General features: G+C 33.3%; 4 protein-coding genes across 5 annotated transcripts; 2 read left to right on the top strand and 2 right to left on the bottom strand.

Moving 5' to 3' along the window:
• Positions 1-28: 28 nt before the first annotated feature.
• LOC118040958 (microtubule-associated protein TORTIFOLIA1) lies at positions 29-7,070 on the bottom strand. Its single transcript, XM_035048040.2, has 6 exons — positions 5,800-7,070; positions 3,615-3,809; positions 2,675-2,777; positions 1,897-2,531; positions 943-1,818; positions 29-387 (listed from the first exon to the last, which is right to left on the bottom strand). Exons 1-6 carry the CDS (start codon positions 6,559-6,561, stop codon positions 190-192), a joined length of 2,769 nt encoding a protein of 922 aa, XP_034903931.1. The 5' UTR covers positions 6,562-7,070; the 3' UTR covers positions 29-189.
• A 3,208-nt stretch (positions 7,071-10,278) lies between these two features.
• Positions 10,279-12,585, top strand: LOC118040952 (uncharacterized). Of its 2 annotated transcripts, none has more exons than XM_035048034.2 (2): positions 10,279-10,396; positions 11,342-12,585. In XM_035048034.2, the coding sequence occupies exon 2, from the start codon at positions 11,464-11,466 to the stop codon at positions 11,962-11,964; it is 501 nt and encodes a 166-aa protein (XP_034903925.1). In that variant the 5' UTR covers positions 10,279-10,396; positions 11,342-11,463; the 3' UTR covers positions 11,965-12,585. The 2 variants fall into 2 exon arrangements, with proteins under 2 accessions (XP_034903925.1, XP_034903924.1); XM_035048033.2 differs by having other exon boundaries at positions 10,298-10,483.
• Positions 12,586-15,558: 2,973 nt separating this feature from the next.
• On the top strand, positions 15,559-17,368 carry LOC118040950 (protein LHCP TRANSLOCATION DEFECT). Its single transcript, XM_035048029.2, has 2 exons — positions 15,559-15,934; positions 16,963-17,368. The coding sequence occupies exons 1-2, from the start codon at positions 15,674-15,676 to the stop codon at positions 17,215-17,217; spliced, it is 516 nt and encodes a 171-aa protein (XP_034903920.1). The 5' UTR covers positions 15,559-15,673; the 3' UTR covers positions 17,218-17,368.
• Positions 17,369-18,683: 1,315 nt separating this feature from the next.
• On the bottom strand, positions 18,684-22,382 carry LOC118040953 (chloroplastic lipocalin). The gene is made up of 5 exons (XM_035048035.2): positions 22,210-22,382; positions 21,563-21,686; positions 20,837-21,079; positions 20,331-20,621; positions 18,684-19,187 (listed from the first exon to the last, which is right to left on the bottom strand). Exons 1-5 carry the CDS (start codon positions 22,299-22,301, stop codon positions 18,909-18,911), a joined length of 1,029 nt encoding a protein of 342 aa, XP_034903926.1. The 5' UTR covers positions 22,302-22,382; the 3' UTR covers positions 18,684-18,908.
• Between the last annotated feature and the right edge of the window lie 346 nt (positions 22,383-22,728).

Genomic DNA, 22,728 nt, shown 5'->3' with positions numbered 1-22,728 from the left:
CATTGTAAGTGCAAAGCATTCCAGTGTGTAACTCGAGTAAATCCATGTGATCATATATTTGTTTGAAAAACCTTGTCTTTCAATTTACATTTAATTTCCAAAATTCAGGACGTATAACCACATGCCACAATCAATCTGTTTATAAAATACAGAATCCGAGCGTAAAATAGTCGCTTCAACTATTGATTACTACTTCTCAAACTGTTGTATTTCAATTCCCCAGGCAGATGCCAGTTGCAACAAAAGTTGGTCGGGTGCTGCACCTTCCCAGTCCTCTGGGGGCTCCATGGAGGTAGAAGCTTCATGCAAATTCAACAAGATATCTTTCTTCATTTCCATGGGAATGCCAAAGACATGGGATCCATTTTCTAACACTATTTCTGCCAACTAAACAAGCAAATTCAAACCATTAGTATGGGAAATGAGATAAATATAAGAACTCATTTACACAGGGGCTGGGGGGAGAAAGGACATTAGGTTAGAGGGTTCGCTGCAATGCCAAACAATAAACAATAAGAAAAGTTCAAAACCTTATCCATCAAGCTCCAAATATGCCTAGAAGAAATTTGTTCATATGGCTTGGCTATTGAACAATCGAAAACTGATGTTGGAATAGCAGCGGCCATTTTTCTCTCTTTTCCATTAAATCACACCTATGCCCTACATATGTATTTTATGAAATGCATAATTCAAGTGAGTTGGGGCTTTTGTGCTTTGTGACAACTGACATAATAGGTTATAGGCACTTCCAAGACACCTGCTGATTTTATAATGCACTCCAACTCCAGAAGCAACTCTAGATGGAAGTTATAAACATTCCTCAACCTGATATAATCTGGGTTTGGGGGTGAGGGCGTTCTAAATGTTATTATTCCATAGAGTTTGCGTAAAGAATTACTCAAATTATGCAACTCATAATATTGAGTGGAGAAAAAACCATACCTGCTGAATCCAAGACAAACAGATGTCAAGCAAGTTCTGCTCCATTAGAAACTGTCCAATAGCATGCAAGACTTCACATGCAGTCTCATTGGAAAGTTGGTCAACCACAGGACCTGATCTGTCCATAAGCTTCACAAGCAAGAGATCATCCCCTGTGGATACAACTTCAGCATAAGCTGTATCCATGTCCCCCATTTTAAGGGCATCCATTGCATTACTCCAAGATGTCCAGATAGGGTCCCTTTCTTGCCCAGCATTATCATCTCCCATAGCTTCTGCAGTCATCTCAGGGATGGTCACTCTTGCTGTCCGAGCTAACCCACTGTCCTCCCCAGCCACCCGAATGGCTTCTAAGGTAGCTTCATCCTTTGAGGCTTGCCAGACACTTCTAGCAGAAGGTCCCTCACCATGCCTAACAGGTCCAGCTCCTTTCTCCCAAGCTCTCCTGTTGCCTAACTGATCACCTTCATGTTCAGATTTAGGTGATCTAACATTCAAAGAACCACTGCCTGGAGCTCTCCTTGAGACAGCCTGTCCATTCCTGGAAGCTCCATATGTGGGGAATTCCCAGGCATCAGATGTGTCTGATCTCCTATGAGAGCCCCTTCCCCTCATGCCTGAAGCTGTAACATCCGATTGGGAAAATCTTTCCCCAAGAGGAACCCACCCATTGTACTTTGTACTAGAGTAGTCAGAGAAGCCATTATACTTCCCTAAAGGTCTATTAGAAGATCCCTCAAAACCCATAGCAAAGTTATTGCCTCTGCGGCCTGATGATATTGTCAAATCATGTGCCAGGTCTTCAACAACTCTCTCAAGACCCCTAACTCTGTTTTCCAATGTTACCATGCTGTTGTGAGACCCCCCCATAAAATCCTACAATGTAAAGCATCTCATTAGCAAAATAAAAACATGCATGATAACAATTTCCTTAATGTAAAATTATACACAGACCTGAAGCATGTTCATGAGATGAGCCTGTTGTCTCTCCAGCTGTAATAACTGTCTCTGGATGGCCAACCAATTTCCTTTATTATTTATGAAGGATCCCTCAGATTGACCATCAGATTTGGAGAAACCTGCACGACTGCCAGAAGACTCCCTATGGTTTATGTCAATCCTCTCATCATCAAATGTTCTGGTTCTTAAATCTTTTCCAGTAATTCCTCTTTCTATATTGCGGAATTTGGTGTTGAAAGCTCCATGAATATCATCCGATTGGCTGTTTCCCATGCGGTTTGGCCTCCCCCTTGATTCTGAATCATTTGGTTCTGATTCTTCCTCGTTGTTCAAATTGGAAGAATCGAGACATCTACGAGGAACAACTACTTCTACTGGCAAATCACCAGAACCCCTTTTTTCAAGTTTCTGGAAGAATTCTAGGTTTAACTCTTTATCTGTTAAAGCATGAGTTTTCTTCTTCAATATTACAACTGCTTTGTCATGAATGCTTCCGCCTTTGCTTTTTGATGCTGAATCTTTGGTTGGGGAAGTACCATTGGATGCATCCCTTGCTGATGACTCCTTTCTTTGGTCATTAGGATTTAGATTTTTATCTGACAACTCAGCTTGTTCATGATGCTCACCATCTAAACATTAAATATAAAGAAAAAGGTGAAGAAACAATGATTAGATAATTGAAATTGAAGGTTCATTAACAGTGTCGCAGTGACGTCACACCCCTGTGATGAGATACAACAAACAAAAAGAAAAGTATTGCACGAATACCCACCCAGAGAGGAACTTTTCTGGTCATCAGGAACACCTTCTCCTTTACCAGCAATTTTCTTCCATAATTGCAATGCTTCTGTCATGCTATCTCTGACAGGTTTTATCTGTTATGCCAATAAATGGTAATGAATGAATGGTAGTTCAAAAGGCAGAAACAGGTAACTTGAACCTATTTTCCATATCCTTAAGTTCAAAATTAGAAACGAGATAATCCTTAAAACTATAGAATTTAACATGCACCTCTAAAGACTACAGCATATCTACCATATAAGAATCACAAGAATAATATATTTTTGTTAATTGGCAGCTTGTAGAACAGTTGAGAAAAGCTAGGCAGTTTAGAAGTGCCTTCTTTTCCTTCCATAGATTCATCATGTCATCCCGGATAATGCACAACAGATTTGATTGGACTTTCTAGCTGAATGTTCTTCTCTATCAGTAAAATCCAATCATTTTTTTGTTGGAAGGGTATTCAAAAAAAGAGCAAACAAGAAGGGCCCATCTTCACCAAATGAGGAGCAGTTGGATACTTGCTTGAAAAGGATAAATATTATACCTATTATCAAACCACTTAATTTTTTTTCCAAATCAATCTCATTTTAACAGAATAGAAAATTAGTTTTTTTATATCTCGAGAAACAAAATTTTGGAGTAGCTTCTTTTGTTTTTCATCTTTTAATAGTTGCAGCATTTGTTTCACAAGGTGATAAACAACACGTGTGAAACACAACTAAATTTAAAGCTTTAACAAGGTTATAAAAAGTAATAAATAAAATGCATGCATCACACATCCATCACGAACTCAGCAATACAATCATAAAAACCAAGGGAAGCTCACTGATCTTGAAAATGATTGAAATGAGATAATCAAGAGGAGGCATTAATCCTGTAAATAAAATTTAAAAAAAAATTGAGAAAAAAAAATGGTTTGAAGAAGGTACCTTGTCAAAACGACAAGCTTCAAGCACTGTCAGTGTGGAATTAGCAGCTCCATCTGCAATCAAGCGGCTTGAATGCAGTGCTATAGCACTTAAAGCATCAGCTGCAGCTTTACGTGTAGCCCAATCTGTGCTCCCAAGGCAGTCACGAATGTTTTGTAACAATGGTTCCAAACCTTGTGGTGCAATTGCTCCCACCTGTAAAAAAAAAATCAATAAAACTCCTGGATTTTGCCTCTTTGCTACTAGAATTTACAAATATCCAATTTGAGTTGCTAATTTATAATCATGAGACAATTACAGTTACTTCAACAAACACTACTAAGCTAGTTTAGTGAACTGAGAGAAACTTTAAACTGCCTAGAAAATATTGAATTGAAATAATCAGGAAACAAAGAAAGCTATTTAACAATTATCAAGAAAACTATTTGGAAATTATAGAAGTTTGGAATTTGTTCTCTCTCAAGCGCTACAATTTGGAGGAGTCTGACAAATTATGAATCTAAACCGAGTCATGAAAGGTAACAAATGTTTCAATCTTGAAAGGTAGCATTATCACCAAAAGAAAACATTGTACATTTCAAAAACATAGAGATAACTGGACGACATTGCCCAAACCTGTGACAAACTTTTCACAACTCCCAAAATATCAGCCTTGGCCAAGAAATTCTTACAATTCAACAACCTAGAAATCCTAGGACACAGCTTCTGAAATTCCCCAACTAGTATGCTATCTAGTTGAGCACATTCAACCATCTTCACCATACACATAGCTGCACCCAATTGCACACCTTTGTTTGGTGCCCGCATTGCATCAAACAATGGCTCAATGAACAGCCCCACTCTACCCTTCAAATATGACCCTGACAAAACCCCAATGGCATCACAACAAGCAGTCCTAACACTTGAATCTGAATCTCTCAACCTTTTGATAATGTGGGAAATGATTTTGGTTAAACGGGGTAACTTTAAATCATGATGGCATTGACAGTAGAGAGAGAGTAAATGGAGAGATACCCTTTTAATAATGGGTTTATTGGTGGGGTCAGAAGAGGATTGATAGAGGGTGTTAAGAAGCACAGGGACTGCATAGGGGGGCAGGGATTGGGTAATGGAATGGAGATCTTCCAAAGCAACCTGATGGGTGTCATGGTCAGCAAGTTTACAAAGAGAGAGTAAGATTTGTTGCTTGAGTGCAATATTTGCTAATTGCTTGGAAAGAGAAAATGATGTAGAGGAGGATGGGGTGGAGATTGGTTTAAGCATTTCACAGGTTTAGGGGATTTGAAAGCTTGTGTGCTCATCTTGCATGGTTTGCGGAGAAATGGGTGGTATTTTAAAAGAGGAAAGAGAGTCTGAGCCAGAGAAAGAAAAAGAGAGAGGGAGAGGGAGAGAGATTTCAGTTAAGAATGGGATTGTAGAGAGAGACAGATTGTGGAAAACCTATGCCAACGTTCCAAATTTTCTATCCACGATTTATAAATTATCAAATGAGACATGAAACCTTCACAGGTAACGCTATAAAATTCAACCTTTTCTTCTCTTTCCTCGCAATTTTTAGCCATTCAAGCAAGTCATAAATTTAGACTACCTAATCCAAGCATCTTGACAAACAAGAGGTGGTACTTCTCTTTTGGCAACTTTTAGTTTACAGATCAGAGAAAAAAAAAACAGAATATCCGGCCACAACTTATGCCTTCTTTCTCTAATGCTGATTGTCAAGATTAATAAACACAGTGCATCATCGAACATAACCAAATGCCAAAATCCCAAATTTCCATTCCTTCTCTTTCAATTCCTTTTAAGCCTTAACCAAAGATTGATCGATGCACAATGATAAAAACCCATATAAATCACACATGAAACAACCACGCTATCAAACTTGGCAAACGCATATCCTACAAATCATCATTCACCATAATAACCACAGAGCTTAAATTCAATCACGCATCATCAGAACAATCCATTGTTCATTCTCTTTCCCAACAAAATATAATCGAAAATGCATCAGTACGAAACCCAAAAACAAAGCCACAAACAGAATCTCATTTCATCCACAACTTCTCATAAACCAAACAGACTCACATAATTAACAATATACACACCAGCCAAATTATAATAAAAAGCAACACAGTTTACACACATTGCTAAAATGAATAATAAAATCAAACAACCACATTTCACAAACCTGTGACAAACTCGTTACTACCCCCAACAAAGCCGCTTTCGCCTGGAAACTTTGTCCATTCAGCAACTTACAAATCCTTGGACACAGCTTATGAAATGCCCCAATGGGCACATTACCACCACTATCATCCCCTTCTGCAGCAGCACACTCCACCATTTTCGCCATACACATAGCAGCTCCAGATTGCACAACTTTATTTTGCTCTCCCATTGCTTCAAACAAAGGTCTCACAAACAACCCCACCATAGGCCCCGCACCGTTACCATTACCATCCCCACCACCACCTCCTTCTCCACCACCACCATTACCCTTCAAATATAACCCTGATAAAACCCCAATAGCTTCCCTACAAGCATCTCTAACACTAGAATCTGAATCTTTAAGCCTTTTAACAATGCAAGAAATGATTTTTGCCAAATGGGGTAATGTCAAATCTCTATGAGATTGGCAAGCAAGTGAAAGAAGATGCAAAGATTCTTTCTTAACCGAGGGCTTTGAATTGGAGGTTTCAGAAAGTGAGTCATAGTGAGAGTTTAGCAACATTGGCAACGCGTCAGGAGAGATTGTTTGTGTTATTGTGTGAAGTTCTTCAAGGGCGATCTGGTGAGTGTCACGGTCTGCAAGTTTAGAGAGACAAGTTATGATTCTTTGCTTGAGTTCAACCATGGCTAAATGGGTTGACAAGGAAGGGGATCTTGATGTGGGTTGGTTTTGGTTTTGGGGTTTTGTTGGTTTACTTGATTTGGGTGCTTGTGAACTCATTGATAATGGAGTTTTTTAAGGAAATGCAAAATGGGTTTTGAAGGAAATGGAGGTTTTTAGAAAAAGGAAACTCAGAGTTTTTGAAGGAAATGGCTTTACAGAGAGAGGAAACAGGAGCCCTTGGAGAGAGAGAGAGAGAGAGAGAGAGAGAGCTAAGGCAAGGCAGTGAGGTCTGGAGATGATTGCATTTGTTGGGGAGAGGACATGTGAACTTTTGAAGAGAAGGCCAGAAAAAGGTAAGATCTTTGTGAGGTGTGAGAGTGAGGGAAAACAAAAAGGATTCTGTTTGTTTGAAAATCAAACAAGACTTTAAATTGCTAGTTACAGATCAGATTAGATCACAATAATCACCATTGAGATGGGAAACCAGGAGGAGCCTCCAACCTTTGTTTTTTTCCAAGTTGTCTCTTTGGGTTCAACATGGTGGGGTAACACAATGGTCTGATCAGATGATTTTGACCCCTGATTTGTATGACTAGTTAAGAAGTCAACATCTAATCGGTTGTGAGAGTCCTATTATATGGGTGGGACCCTTTTGCCCGAGTTCTTTACTGTACATTTAGATTTGTTTGGAAGGAAAGATCGTAAGAAGAACAATTTCATACAACGAATTCTTAAATAATGAATTGCCTGTGGGGTTGATGAGTAGAAAGGTGGCGTCCACGTTTTAGGATTGACGAGGATGTAACTTGCACTGCCAATGTTCTTGCAATAGGAAACACCAATTATAAGTTGGTTATTGTGACTTTAGATAAAATCCCATTTTCATTTTCTACCGTGACTTACGGAGGGTGGTTAGAATTTATTTCTTTTTATTTTAAATTAATTTTTTATATATTATATCAAAAGTCAATTTTTTATTTAAATAAATAGATATTATTTTAATTTATTTTAAATAAAAAAATGTAAAACACTATTATCACATTTTAAAAAATAAATATTATCATCTAAAACATGGTTTTAATCATTACAATTTTTTTTTTATCATAGTTAGATTAGTGACAAGTTATTGTTAATATTATTTTGAAATCTATTTGGTAATGTGATAAAAATTATTTTTTAAAGTATTTTTTATTTGAAAATTGTTGAAATAATATTTAATTTTTTTTTATTTTTAATCAGCATGAAAACACTAAAAAATTAATTTCAAGTAAAGAAACAAATAATTTTAAAAAAAAATACGCTTTTAAAACACAAAAACAAATAAGCTTGTAGTTTTTAGGCTTAGGCTCCATGGGTAATGAGCAATGGTCTGCAATTAAACTTATTTTTTAAAATGTTTTTAAAATGATGTTAAAACTTAAAAGAAAATCTAAAATAATATTATTTTAATATATTTTTAATTGAAAAATATATGGGATTATAAAAACTCATTTAGAATTATTTTTTTTTAGATAATGCTTGAAAAAGTGGTTGAAATCGTGTTTCCTAAAAATTTGATTTTTTTAATTATTTTTTTATAGTTTTGATATGTTAATGTAAAAAATAATTCTTAAAAATTAAAAATAAAATATATTTTAAAGAATTTCTAAATAAAAAAACTTTTAAAAATAATCATTATCACACTTTTTTAATTATAGATATAATTAGTTATTAATATGAGTGGGAAAGGGTATGAAGCAAGCTTAATATTAATTGAGTGCATATTAATTTAACCATCACAACGAGGAGTTAACTTTCACCTGCTGGATTTGTTAGGAATTAAACGATAAATTCAATAATTTATTACAAGCTGAGTTGGAAATCCATTGCCATCAATCACAATCTTCTTCGTGATTTAGCTTAATAAAAGGGATTTAACACGCCACTTGACGTGGGAGTCTCTGCGTTGAGCAGATAATTTATCCTATTTTTTTTTAACAAATTTAAGATATCAATTTATATTAAAATTTCCTTTCAGATAAAATTAAATTCTTCTATATACTTGTCGTGAAATTAAAATCCAGAATGCTCTTCTTTAACCATTATTTTTTTTATTTAGTGACTATCTAAAATATAATTGCGGTTGTTTTTCAAAATATTTTTTTGTGTTTAAATACATTAAAAATATTTTTTTTTTTTTTAAAAATTATTTTTAAGATCAGTGTATCAAAACTATCCAAATATATAAAAAATAAAATTTTAATAAAATTCTTTTTAATTTTTTAGATACACGGTTTGCTAAAAATACCTCCTTTATTAATGCTTTATATTAAATACCTCCTTTGTCAATTTTAAAAAATATATCAATTTAATCAATTTAATAAATAAGTAAATAAATTATTATAAACATTAATTTTAAGATTTAAACTTACTACATAATTTTTTTAGCGAAACTCCTTATCACCAAAACCTATCTTTCAAGTGCTATCCCTCTTTTGTCACCAATAAATAGAAAAGGTAGGGTTCCCTTCGCACCTCCTGCACCAAAAACCAATATACAAAAATAGTGGCTTCTATCGTTTTTTAAAAATATTAATATTTTTTTATTTACATTAATATTCTTTTATATTTTTAAATTATTTTAATATATTAATATTAAAAATAAATTTTAAAAAATAATAATAAAAATATATTTTTAAATAAAAATTACTTTAAAACAAAGCTCTTTAAATTTCATTCTGACATCCACTTCTACCCAGGATAGCTCTACCTTTTTTTTCGCTGTGTTGGACTTCCAGGGTGGGCTTCTATTTTGGGCAGCATCTAGTTTGGCAAATGCCCAATGGGCCTAGCACTGCACGAGGATTCAAGGACTATTCATGATGCATGTATATGTATATGCTTATTGTTGATATTTTAGGCTAGGGTGATATTTTTTTTTGGTTTGGTTTTATCTAAAAAAATAATTAAATTAATTTTTTTAAAAAAAAAAACCTTAAATCGAACTGAAACAAGCTCAAACCGATCAATTTCGGTTCGATTTAGTTTTTTTGAACAAAAACTTGTTCAAACCGGTTTGACTCGGTTTTTTCTGTTTAGCTCGAGATTTTGCTGTTTTTGTTTGTTTGGGTTTAGCTCAGTTTTTTCGGTTCCAGACTAAAAAAATCGAAATCGAACTAAACTAGTCGGTTTTTAAAAAAATTTTAATTAGTTTTTTTTACGATTTGATTTTTTAATATTTTTTTATTTTCTTGATTTAATTAATTTTTTAGTTTTTTTTTTTTTGCTCACCCTAACTATTTCAGATGCAATCTCTCTCTTTTTCCTTATAAATTTTGATTTGATGCTCAACATCACGTAAAATTCTTTTTTAGGAGTTTGCTAATGAAAGCGGACGAAATTACTTTAATGATAAATGGATAAAATGTCATTATATAAATAGTAACAAACTAATCATACCATTTTTATTCAGCAAAAAGAATTATACTATTTTGTGACATGAAAATTGATAGTTTATTTAGTATATGAAATTCTTTTTGCTTCAGTTCACGACAAAGTGAAGGTTTTTTTTTTTATATATATTAATATATAAAATAATTTAAAATATTTTTAAATTTTTTTCAGAATCCGGTACACTCCAAAACACAAACAAAATTTTGTTAGCTAGCGATTGGTAAACTACCCCAACGGTCACAACTATTACTGTTTGGTGTTCACCGCAAGAGTCAGAATTCACTGCGACATGATTGGTTACCGTGCTTTTCGAGCAGTCCTCGACAAAACGCAGAAAAAGACAAGAAACACCACCTCAGGAAGTCAAATTTCATAACAAAAGTTAAGACTTTAGATATTATGTTCTTTGAATGCGACAACATCACACGTGGTATAAGCAAACACTTTTAAGTGAAAAGATCTCAGTTTCACACAAAAAAAAGTTCTCATTTCTGGGTTTTGTTTCATTTTCTCGGTTGAGGTCAGATTCTTGATTTTTGTTGTCATCTTCGAATTTGGCTTGGCTAAAAAAAAAAAATTAGTGTCTCTGGCTTGCTTTTGATCTAGGGTATGATCATCTTTTTATCTCCTTCTTTTATGACATTGCATTTGATTGTTCGTGGTTTGATTAAAGGTTGTTGGGGTTCTTTTGTTTATATATTTGATGTTATAAAAACAAGGAATTTATGGCCTTCTTTTATGTCCAATAATTACTGGTAGTTGCTGCTGTTGGTGTATATCTGATGTTCTTAGTACGATTGATGACTCCCTGATATCTTTTAGGTTAACTTAAATGATATTAAAGGTTTCTGAAATCTGGATAAATCTATCTATCTGATGTTTTCTCATTGAAATTGATAGCTCTGATTCCAATGGTCGTAGGGTATCTGGAACTTAGGGTATCATTTTGGGGTTCATTTTGCTTTCTGCATTTTATATACAAATGTGGATTCAAGATCTATTGTTGACCATGTTTTGAACCCTGCAATTTCTGGAACCTAATTGATGTTAATACGAACTCTTATGAGCTTATTACTATTGTCACAAGTTGCTGATGTTTTCTCATTTCTTTACCTAGCTCATGTTTGATGAATGTTTGCTTGGAATCAGTTGCTAGATTATACCTATCGTTTCCTTAGGATCCAAATAAACCCTTTCCCTTTCTTCCTTGCAACTCTTCAGGGAAGATGTTCACTGATCTGTTCTTAATCCTTTGTTTTTTACATGTTTTGATTTTTTAAAAAAAAAACTCTTCATTTTCAATTTGGGGTATCCTGTAAAGTATTCTGCATCTAAATGTCCCAGCTAGTTTATTTGAAATTTTGCTGTTTTGTGTGTGTGTGTGTGTGTGTTTAGCTCTGCTCTTGTTGCATAGACTCAAAACCATATATGCAGATTTCTACTAAGAAGTACCATGTACATGCAGGTGTCCATTGCGAACAGGCTATTGAACTTATTTGGCTGAAATTATCTCAAGAAGCTCTGAAGGTTAATAACTATAATACTAGAAGATCGAACTCATACTTCTGATTGAACGGATATAGAAACATGGTTCAGAAACTAGAAGCTATCAAAGGGGGTGGAGGATCTATCAGGGTGGGTACCACTGGAACCATTGGTGATCTGATGACAAGGGAGATGGAATCAATAAAACCATCCCCACAAGCATCAGCATCTGGTCAAGGTAAGCCTAGAACTATTCCTGTTTCGGTGCCCTGTAGTGCTACTACTCCTAGAAAACTACAAGCAAGAAAATCATTAGATGAAGCAAGCAGCAGTGGCTGTCGCAGCGGCATTGGTCGTAGAAGCCCTGAAACTACTCGGAAAGTGAAAAGCTTCAATAAAAGCACCCATCGAATGCCAATGCTTGGCTCTGATAATATTACTTTGGATAGAACTCCTAGTAGGGAGAAATCTGACAAGAAAGCAACTCATATTGTGGAAATTGTGGACATAAAATGTGGTAACCCAGATAGAGCATGGGCTAACCCTATAACAAATAAACTGAAGAAGCTCGGTTTCTCAAAGCTATCTGAGAGCATTGACTAAGCTTGCAACTTCTTGACATCAGATTTCAGGTTTCTATAACTGAATCTTGAAATCCCATTCGGCCGACTGCTATCAGACACTTCCACCATAGAACAAATTCTCGGTAGACGCCTGCTGCCTCCTTTCATTTTCTTTTTCGGGGTTGTTATTACAGATCCAAGAGTGGTTTTGGATTGATTACTAGTTGAAGCCAGGGAAGTAACATGAGGCTGGGGCTTCTTTGAGCTTTCTCGGCAGCTTATTTCAAGCTGGCTGAAGTACTTGATTTCTTGCATTACCAGGGACCCAACGGTGCCTCTAGTGCCTATTTGTACCGGGTTTTGTGCAGCCATGTCTTCGGAGACTCTTGTGGGAATGATGCTGGATTTATGCATGATGTGTTTGTTCAGTTGAAGGAGGCTTGCAGATGAAGAGAGTTGGTTGATGGTCTCTGTCTTGGTGGGCAAATTGCTTTGAGACCGTGCCATCTAGTGATTGCTCTTATACTCGGTGTTATCACTTGAATTCTTCTTTATCTGAAGCGAACAGCATTACATTTTATAGATCAGATGGTGACATTGTCATTGTATTCATGTGCTTGCAGTTAAAACATTTAATTTGCTAACCACTGTACTTTTTTTTTTTATTGACCCTCTTTCACATGTTGATCTCTCCATGTTTTTGGCTATGACCTGAGATTATGATTGGCAACAGCACTAAATTATCTGATAACAGCTGATAACAGGGCCATTACATGGCATCCAAGACCCAACAATCCAACTTAGATCCCTCGTCCCTGTCAAAATGATTACGTGAGAGATCCAAAGGGAAAGATGACTTCTTTCTTCTCCATTTGTAGAAGGTTGTTATTTTCTTCTTGTCTTGAATGGCAAGTGAAGAAAGGGTAAAGGAAGGATTGTAGTTTGGTGCATCAACTTGAGTGCTTTTGAGGAATGGGGCAGTCGTTGCTTGTTCTGCTCATCGTGGAAGGGCATGGGAAAGATAACGGTGGCGTTCCTCATCTATCACCGATTGTACATGTGACGGTTGGTTTCCTCAGCTGCTTGTTCTTTACTTGCTCGGTGAGAGAGTAAATGGCATTAAAGAAACCACCTACAATTTGGTATGCCTGCAAATCAAAGTTGACTGTTGGAGTAGTTTTTGTGGCTAAATTCACTACACCTCTTTAATTTTGCAGAACAAATAGAAACCCACTTTTCTACCCAGAAAACTTTGTCAGCACAAGTTAAGGGAACCACCACTGCATTATTAGTTTTGTGTTTGGTATTACATGACAGTGATTGTTTTTTAAAGTATTTTTTATAAAATATATTAAAATATAATTTTTTAATTTTTTTAAAAATTATTCTTGATATCAACGTATTAAAATGATCTGAAAACATTTTAAAAAAAATATTAATTTGAAGTTAAAAAAAAAAAATTTAAAATTTTAAATTTTTTTTAAAAACCCTTCCAAAATAAAATGAAAAACACAAAACTAATAATACAGTGATGACTACATTTCACCTATGAAATGCTGTATCTTCCTGTTTGTTGTCCATGAAAATGTAAGAATATATTATGAATAACACCATTCACATGGAAGAAAATACATAAGGTATAAACATGAATAAAAAATTTATTCAAAACCACTAAATTTTAATGTGATTATATTAGCATTGTAATTTTTTTTTAATATACATGAACTAAATGTTAATAATACAGGCACAAATAAAAATGCTGATTTGTTGTTTGACAGAGAAGGTTTTTTTAAAAAATATTTTTAGATTTTCAAAATGTATAAATATTTTTCTTTAAACGAGTAAGAGATAATATACGAAAATAATCCAGGGTCGCTTATAAGAAAATAACAAGGGATCAATTTAATAATTTATTAAATTTTAATGTAATTTTATTATTTTTGAATTTAATTACATATAAAATGTATAAAATTAAAAATATCAACATGATTAATGACTTTTATTGTTTAAAGGAGTTTTTATATAAGAAATAACAAAAATTTTGTTATAATTCAAATTTAATTTTATTTTCAAATATATTTTTTAAAAATAAAAATTTTTGAAAGATCAAAAAGTAAAAGATAAGTGACGAAGAAAAGAGGGACCAAAATAAAATTTATAAGATTAGGAGAGTTATTAAAGGATTTAAAATTTTAAATTTTAAAATTAAAAACATTTGAAATTAAAATTCAAAATAAAGGAATTTAAAACTTAAATTTAAATAAGAAATTTTAAAATTTGAAAAGATTTTAATATTTAAAATTTTAAAAATATGTACACAATGAAACGGGAGGAGGAAATTTGGAGTGAATAAAATAGCAAAAAAGGAGAGGAGATAAAAAAAAAATCAAGGGAGAAGTTCGAAAATTTTTAGAGAAAAGAAACAAGAAAAAATATTTACCAGAAAAAAAAAAAAAAAAAAAAAAAAACCTAGCCTATCTAAGAGCTCTCCTCCAAAAGAAGCTCTCTTCACCCAAAATTACCAATTTCAAATCAACAAACCACCGCGCAAGGCCAAGATTAGTGGCTGCAACCACCACATAGCTTAATAGCATGTTTAATATTGTATTATCAGTTATTTTTTAAAATAATATATATATTTTTATTTTTTTTAATATCATCACTTTAAAACAATATGTAAATACTCAAAAAATTAATTTAAAATAAAAAAAATATTTCTTTTTAAATTACCTTTAAAATACAAAAATAAATAGGTTTTAAACCACACAACAACCATCTTTGACGAATTAAAGTGTGGTTGTGATTGTTTTTTAAAGTATTTTGCATGTCGAAATACATCAAAATATATTTTTTTATTTTTTAAAAATTATTTTTGAAATCAGCGCATTAAAACAATTTATATATATATATAAATTTATATAAAAAAATTAATTTTTTTAAGAACATGGTTTGCTTGTGTTCCCTAACATTATTTTAGTACCCCTTTGCAACAACTTTTATGAATCTTAAAAAATAACAAAGAATCTCGTTTGTGTGTGTAATTCAAGAATCTAACTTAATAGTTTGATAAATTTTATTATTATAATTATTAGATTTCTTTTTTACCTATTTTAAAACATTTTCAAAGTCTTAAATGTCAAGATAGATGGATAGAGTGTCAATAAGTAACTATATAATTTAAGAGATTTAAGAAGTTTACTCTATATTATTTAAAATTTTATGTGATGTGTTTATGTGATATATATATATATATATATATATATATATATGAGAATAACATATTTTATAGAGATTATATTAATATTCAATTCTTTTCTTATAATTATCAATTAGAGATAGAGTTTATTTCATGTATAAATATTGATATATATTTTATATTGTGATATAAAATATTAGTAACTTTTTTTATATATTTATGAATTTAATTTTTGAGTTGGGTAAATGGCCCATAAAAATAGCCCACTAGCTATCTAGCAAATGAATCCAGGAGTTAAGGAAAATGAGGATGATTGTTGGCCACCTGATCAGCATACTATAAATAAAGGCTGATTTTTGGATTCCCACCATGTAAGCAAAACACTCTGTCCTAGCCTCCTCTTCACTTGTGCCAAAAAAGATGGAAAAAAAAAAAAAAGAGGAAAAAGAAAATGAAAAGACAAGACAAGACATGTGTGGATAGAAAGTGAAGTTGATAACATCAGTTCCACGGTCCTTTTTTTGAGTTCTTAGAAAACACAGTTTAGTTGGTTATGGCTTCAATCCTAAGTACAACCCATCTTACTCTCGCTTCCAATCCTCAAAGTTCTCAACCTTTTTTGCCTAAACTCAATTCTCAGTTTCTGGGTCTTCAAAGTAATGTTGGTTGGTTAAGACCCGTTAGAATTGGACCCTCCAATGGGTCAAGAGCAAAGTGCTGGTTCAAATTTGGTAAAAATGGTGTTGATGCTGAAGGTGCTGGCATTTATGGCAGCCAGTCCCGTGATGACTTTGACAGAGATGATGTTGAGCAGGTCCTCTTTCCTTCTCTCTCTTTTGACACTTTAGCTGCTATGAATTCATCGCATTGTTTGTTATTTATGTTGTATGTAGTTTACCTGGTTCGTTAATGGCGATTTCAAAGAGCTGGTGTCGACTAATCATGTTGTGCTCTCAGGCTTAATGACATTCTAGTAGTAAATTTAACAGTTTCTAGATTATAATTGAGATCGTAGTTGTGAGATTATGGGCAATTTCTCTCCTTCCTTTACCAGATGGTAGGTTTGGAATGACAAGTTTCTTGCTTGTTAGTGTCGCTTTTCTGATTTTCTAAAATTATTTGGAACACTAACCTATTAATATTGTCGGTTTTATTTGTAATAAAACTTAGACTCTTGGAGTCTTCAGCATTTCTGGGAGCAAAAATCACGAAACTTAGAGAAGTTGTAGACAGCTTAAATGAGAACATCATATCAAATTACAAGTTAAAACTTGAGTTTCCTTAAGGTTTAGTGATCAAGCAAAGGTTAAGTGCCAGCAGAGTTCCAATTATAGCGATCATCTCCTAACATTTCTGCTTGTACAAGAGCTTGAACATTGTCACTCATGCCCGGGCTTGCCTAACTGCTTCAATTGGCTTAATTATAAAGGATAACTGTCAGGCTTGTGTATGTGAAGTTAATACTGATGTTACTCTATTGTAACTCTCTTTCTATTTCATTTGAGGATTCTGAATAATAATGCATTTGCATCATTTTCTTTGTATTTCATCTGGGAATTCTGAATATTCTCATGTTCTTTTTTCCTTGGAGTTATTGACATAGTTGTAAGACCCGGCAAGGTTCCGACCTGGTAGAGGGCTAGGATCATTAATTGGGTTGCTAGCTCAACCCGCGGGTTACATGTCAAACCGGATCCATTTTTTCTATCAAAATAAGGTTGTTTCGTTCTTTTTTCTTCTTTTCAATGTTCTAACAACTCTTTGCTTTAAGTAACTCAGCGTGTGTAACTATTATGACTCTGAAAATGTTGTCTTGGCTAAAAAATCTGTTCTAATTTGCAGTACTTTAACTACATGGGGATGCTTGCCGTTGAAGGTACATATGACAAGATGGAGGCTCTTCTGAGTCAAAACATCCATCCAGTGGACATCTTATTGATGCTGGCTGCTTCAGAAGGCGACAAGCCGAAGATTGAAGAGCTGTTGAGAGCTGGAGCAGCTTACGATATCAAGGATGCAGATGGACGAACTGCACTTGATAGAGCCAATGAAGAAACCAAGGATTTCATCCTCGGTTTATCTGTTCGCAAGGCGTGATTTACATAAATGTGCTCCCTTCCTTTACTGTTACTGTAACATGTCGATTTGGCTGTTTTATTTTGCAACAAAAGTTTTCTTATAGCCATGGATATTTTTTATTAGACGGCTGGCATCATAGTTACAAGATCCAATCCCCCTTTATTTTTTAGCCATGTTCAATAGACAGAGATATTAGCAATATTTTCCCACTTTGCAATGAAAGAGTGAAGGCAAAGGAAGTTGTGAGGGATCGAGAGTCAGCGCCAAAAACCTTATTGCAAAGATTTGATTAGTTGGATTAATTGTCAAGGAAAGGCTCAAATAAGAAGTGCAACATTGAAATTTTAAGGGTGTACCTCTACTGATTAAATTATAGGTTTACTTTCTAGAGGTTAGTGGTTTGAGTCTCATAAATTTCAAAATCAATAAATTTTAAAACCACTAAATGTTTATATAATTGTTAATTTCAAGACCTGTGGAATTAATCAAGATGTGTGCAAGCTAGTTTGGATATCTATGTTAATAATAATAATAATAATAAAATTGTTACAAGGAGACCTAGAGATTTACATCAGAACGAGTTAAATTCAAAATTTATTCGGAAACTCGTATGGACATAATGTCTTTACTATAGGCAAAATAATAGACAATCTATTTGTAGATTTATTCCAATTTTCGATGAAATTCTTATTCTTGATGAAATTTGAAAAAAATTAGATGAGAGTTGGAACTGCATTTTCTATTGAAGAAGATTCCAAGTTATCTAAAGGTAGGATTTGCAAGATGCAAATTCATATAGGACACTAAAGGTTATTAGCATGGTGTTTTAGAAGATAAAGTTAATACTTACAAGCTCGTAATTCAACAAACTATGAGGAAATTATTAATTTTAAAGTTTATACACAATGATTATGTATAGATTACATACCAAGTATAGCTATTACTTGCTATTTGAGAAAGTTAAATGAAAGGCAAGGAGGCAAAACGTAGATGGGAAGTAGTTTGAGGTGACAATTGATCAAGTTGATGATAAAAAATTATGAGCTGGAAAAATATTATGACTGGCACACAATTAGTGTTCTAGCTCCAAAGACTAATGTTATTGCCATATTTTGAAGGAATTACCACAGGAAGAACCGAAAACAATTGATGTTCCATAATCATTAGAAGAAGCCATTAAGAAATCACACGAGCCACCATTAGTTTTTCCTGCTAAAGAATCGTAACAGATTGAGGCAAAATACACTAAAAATTCAACAACGTTATAAAATAAAAAACATGACAAACTCGAATCAGCGGTTCCTGAGATTAAGCTGAAACGAAAAATATAACCTAAAGTCACTAAGTAGACATCACTCACTTTTTTACTATATTTCAGACCTCTATCTTTACATTTGAAATATACCACCTTCTACCATCTAAAATGGGAAGAAAGCTCTGATCATAAATTTTTTTTAAAAAAGGGGGGGGGGGGAGAAAGCAAAGAAAACTGAAAACAAATACTTCAATCTGAGAACGAGATAGAGTTAGCCATCAACAACTTAGCACATGTTTGACAGTTTTGACTTTGTAGTTGATCTTGATTGAGAAATTACCATGAAGAGTTCACAAACGGTAGAGAAGATTAACAGTATTGGGAAAGAGTTATGTATCTGTTGCTCTACGTGGAGCACAGAAGCAGGGTTATAATGTACACAAACTTCATTTTTCTATTTGAAATAAAGCTCCAGTAGCTTCTTCAAAGTATCAAACACGCTTGTGAAGGGATTAAATTGGACAGAGCTCCTTAATTCTAGATCAGGAAATTCATTTGTAAGTGCCTTTTGCATCCCAGGCATAGACATCATGGCGGCAAGCTTACTGTTGGACATGACTTCACAATCTTGTGGGGTGTCCTTGATTTTGCTTGGATCATACCCAAAGTTTGCCAAATAAGCCTTGTATTTCTCAATGAATGCAGGTCCAGGGTTAGGTGTTCTTGAGTATATCTGTAACATTGATGCCAAAACACAAAGCTTTAAGTGATCAATCATATATATATATATATAACTTGATGCAAGCCCGGTTGCTGCATCTCAGAGCTCAAACGGCAGCTAAAGAGTAGAAGAATACATGTAAAAGTTTGTTAATTAGTCCAAAAAATATGAGTAACAACTCCATCAAGTCAAAGTATAGTTCCTCGTTCAAATACTATGAGATATTTAGCTGTTACAAATTCATAAACTAAGGTTCTTTTGGTATGACATTTACAAATTAATTTAAGTTGCTTTTTATTAAAAAAAATTCATACGTATATATTTGACAAGAAATTAGAATATGTTTGGCATATTTTTCGAATTATGAGTTTTGACTTTCAAATATACTTCAAAAGTTAATTTTTCATAGATAGTGACAAAAAAAGGGTAAAAAATATCTTTAATCTAGAAACATGTTTGATAAAAATGTCTCAAATCCAACTCTTTTTTTAAGAAGAATGTAATATAAGTTATAGTTAAAAATTTAAACTTTTTTTATTAAATCAAAATTTTGACTTGACTTTGTAATAAGCTTTGATTTAAATCAAAAGTTAATTCTAGTCAAAACTCGTACCAAATATAATCTAAATTTTGACTTAAATCAAAATTTGTTATAAAATTGAGTCAAAACTTTGATAAAACAATAAAAAATTTTAAATTTTAACTTGTGATATAATTTTTCTCGAGTGAAAGGTCAAAAAAACAACTTAAATTAATTTGCAAAACTTGAACCAAATATAATCAAAATTTGGACTTCAATCAAAAGTTTGTTACACAGTTAAGAATCGAAAGTTACTTTAAATCATGACTTCAAGTCAAAAGTTACTTTTCATAAATGATGCCACGGATACCCTAACTTCAAGTCCACAAACTAATGTTCTTCAATACAACAGATAATGTAATCGATGGTCGTGCTCTAGCTGTAGCAATGGCAATGACAAAGATAGTTGCATTTTCTTGAGCATAGTTGTTTAATGAGGTTCAGTTCAGATGAGCATGGTAGAAAGGAGAGATTTTGACGTCCATTTTTTTTTCTATCTGAAAACTATACTGCATTTTCTTGAGCATAAATTTCCATCTAATATGTGCAGAGCTCTTTGTTAAATGGGTGATTACCTGAATAAAACTTTTGTCTTTTGCTCCCGAAACAAGAGCAAAGTTATCATAGTCAGTAGCAATCACATCATAAGGCTCCTTGGGGATAAATGGCAAGGTTGGAAAACGGAGGTAACACTTCTCTGCAATCATTTCTTGCTTTTCTAGCTCAGTAGCTTGCTTCTCTAAATCGTCCCCTGACAAGCACTGAACCTTCCCCCTTATACCTGTGATGTAACCACTTGGGCCACCATGAACACAAAAGGTATCTACCTGGATAGCTGGTGTTTCCAAATCTAATGTATACACGCCCTGCAGATTATCAATTTACATAAGCAATCATGCATTAGAAGCCATGAATATTTGACTGAGAAAACCTCAAATTAAAAAAAGATGAGACTTTCAAGATAGTGTTGAGTTGACCACAAGTGCTTGCAAGCCTGATAAAATTTTCACAGAAAACAATTCGTGCAAGGATGATTCTTAACAATAATCGGATGTCGTCAGACATATCCCTTGCAATTTACCTGCGTGCAATGGCAGTCTCCTTGACCTTGCCCAGCAAATCCACCTTTTAGTGAAGCTACTTCAAACCACCTTCCAGAATATCTGACAGGATCAAAATCTTTAACTGTCATAGCTCTCATCATCATTAGTTTTCCCATTCCTCCACCAGAACTGTCATCAAGTGGAAGGGGGGTTATTTTATTTTCTGCAGCGCTTGCGAGCTGGCAGATATTGTGGGAATGAAACACATCTGCTGCAAGAACCTAACAAGAACAATGAGAGATTACTTAGAAACCAGAATACTCCTGCTCATCATGCAGGGATATGTTCTAGTTAAATTAAGCAAAAATCTTATGAATCCAAAAACTGCACATGGAATTCTACTTCTTCCATCGACTTCCTCGGAATACCACTTGCTGGATCCAAATTTTCTGTGAAGAAACAATTTGGCAAGCTTAATTGTAACCTCATAACTAAGAACTGAATCCCCGACATCTTTTCTTTAGAAGCTCTCTGAACGATGGAGGTGCTGGAGAAAATTGAGATACTCTTAGTACCTCTTTTTTTCTCAATGGTTGACCTATAAGCTTCTAACACTTCATCACTAGCCTATGTTCCATGCAACTACAAATGTTCGTTACATTGTAAATCCCTACGAGCTTATTGATCTTCATTTTGTAAAATTAGGACTGCAATTATGATTGAAAAATCCGATACTAAATGCTAGAAAAAATAAATCAGCCAACCTGATTTGTCTGGGAAAGAAATATTAATGAGGCAGCAAATCCAGATAGCACATGCCTTACTGCAACATCACTTGAGGTAGTGTTCTCAAATGAACATTTTAACAAAAGCTTTCCAGGCATTCCCCTACAGAAGAACGATTACATAAGGAATCACATTTTATAAAGCCAAACAATTGATATATAACTTTCCATAACTCAGAAGAATCCACAATTCCAAGAAATTAAAGATTGTAACAGTGTTTTTCTTTCGAAAGCTCCTAAAACGTGATTCAATAACATACTCAAACCTCTAATTTAAATCTCAATTTGGGTACTGATCTTTTATTTCAAACTACCAAATTCTCAATCTTAACCGAATTCTTCTCAATTAATTTTCTCGAGCTTTCTCAGCAACCAAACATGCATAGTTGTAACTTAACCAGACACCACAGAATCGAAAATGATATTTTGAACTGGATTAAAAGTGAATTCACCACAAGCATATTTTCTTTTAAAAAAAATCCATCCCTCATTGCCGGCATATAATACATTTTATGATACTTATCAAAATTCAACAAGAATAGAACCTCAAAAAAAAAAAAAAAAAAACAACATAGAAAGATTAAAAAGAAAGTGAAATGAAAAGAGGGTGTGTGACCTTCATGTACCTGGTGAAATGAGGAGGAGCAGAGGAGTGACATTGAAGTGGAAGAATCGGCGGTGTTCGATGATGATGATAAACATTTACAGCATTTACCATTTCTTTCTCTCTGTCTGTAGCATGTACTTCACAGATTCTTCTGGTGATAAATGTTTTTTCTTTCTATTTCTATTAGCGGTGTTCACTCATGGTTTTTCAATGATTCAGTACCGGTAACATTTTCTTTAGTATTTTTTAATTAAAAATTATATTAAAATAATATTTTTTTTTATTTTTTTAAAAAATAATTTTTAATATTGATATATCAAAACAATCTAAATATAAAAAAATAATTTAAAATAAATAAAAAGATAAATATTTTTAAAAATATTATGCAAAAACAAAGTATATATATGACAATATATTGGCTTTTAAAATTGGGTTTAACATTTTTATATATATATATATAATATTATAGATTTTGTTTAACTAGAGTTTTAAAAAGAGTTTTTTTTTATGAAATTTATATAAAATTATAATATATTTT

Source organism: Populus alba, chromosome 1 (genome assembly GCF_005239225.2).
Source record: "Populus alba chromosome 1, ASM523922v2, whole genome shotgun sequence".
In the NCBI taxonomy this organism is placed as follows: domain Eukaryota; kingdom Viridiplantae; phylum Streptophyta; class Magnoliopsida; order Malpighiales; family Salicaceae; genus Populus; species Populus alba.
The sequence above is the reverse complement of the archived record's forward strand: the minus strand, read 5'-3'. Positions and strand labels throughout refer to the sequence as shown.

Coding starts and splice junctions, on each gene's coding strand:
- LOC118040952 (XM_035048034.2), top strand. CDS start 11,464: ATGGTTCAGAAACTAGAAGCTATCAAAGGGGGTGGAGGATCTATCAGG.
- LOC118040953 (XM_035048035.2), bottom strand. CDS start 22,301: ATGGTAAATGCTGTAAATGTTTATCATCATCATCGAACACCGCCGATT. Junction 21,080..21,562: donor TTCTTTCCCAGACAAATCAG/GTTGGCTGATTT, acceptor TGTTCTTGTTAG/GTTCTTGCAGCAGATGTGTT. Junction 20,622..20,836: donor GAGACTGCCATTGCACGCAG/GTAAATTGCAAG, acceptor GATAATCTGCAG/GGCGTGTATACATTAGATTT.
- LOC118040958 (XM_035048040.2), bottom strand. CDS start 6,561: ATGAGTTCACAAGCACCCAAATCAAGTAAACCAACAAAACCCCAAAAC. Junction 1,819..1,896: donor ATCTCATGAACATGCTTCAG/GTCTGTGTATAA, acceptor TTTACATTGTAG/GATTTTATGGGGGGGTCTCA. Junction 388..942: donor GTTTGTCTTGGATTCAGCAG/GTATGGTTTTTT, acceptor TTGCTTGTTTAG/TTGGCAGAAATAGTGTTAGA.
- LOC118040950 (XM_035048029.2), top strand. CDS start 15,674: ATGGCTTCAATCCTAAGTACAACCCATCTTACTCTCGCTTCCAATCCT. Junction 15,935..16,962: donor ACAGAGATGATGTTGAGCAG/GTCCTCTTTCCT, acceptor TCTAATTTGCAG/TACTTTAACTACATGGGGAT.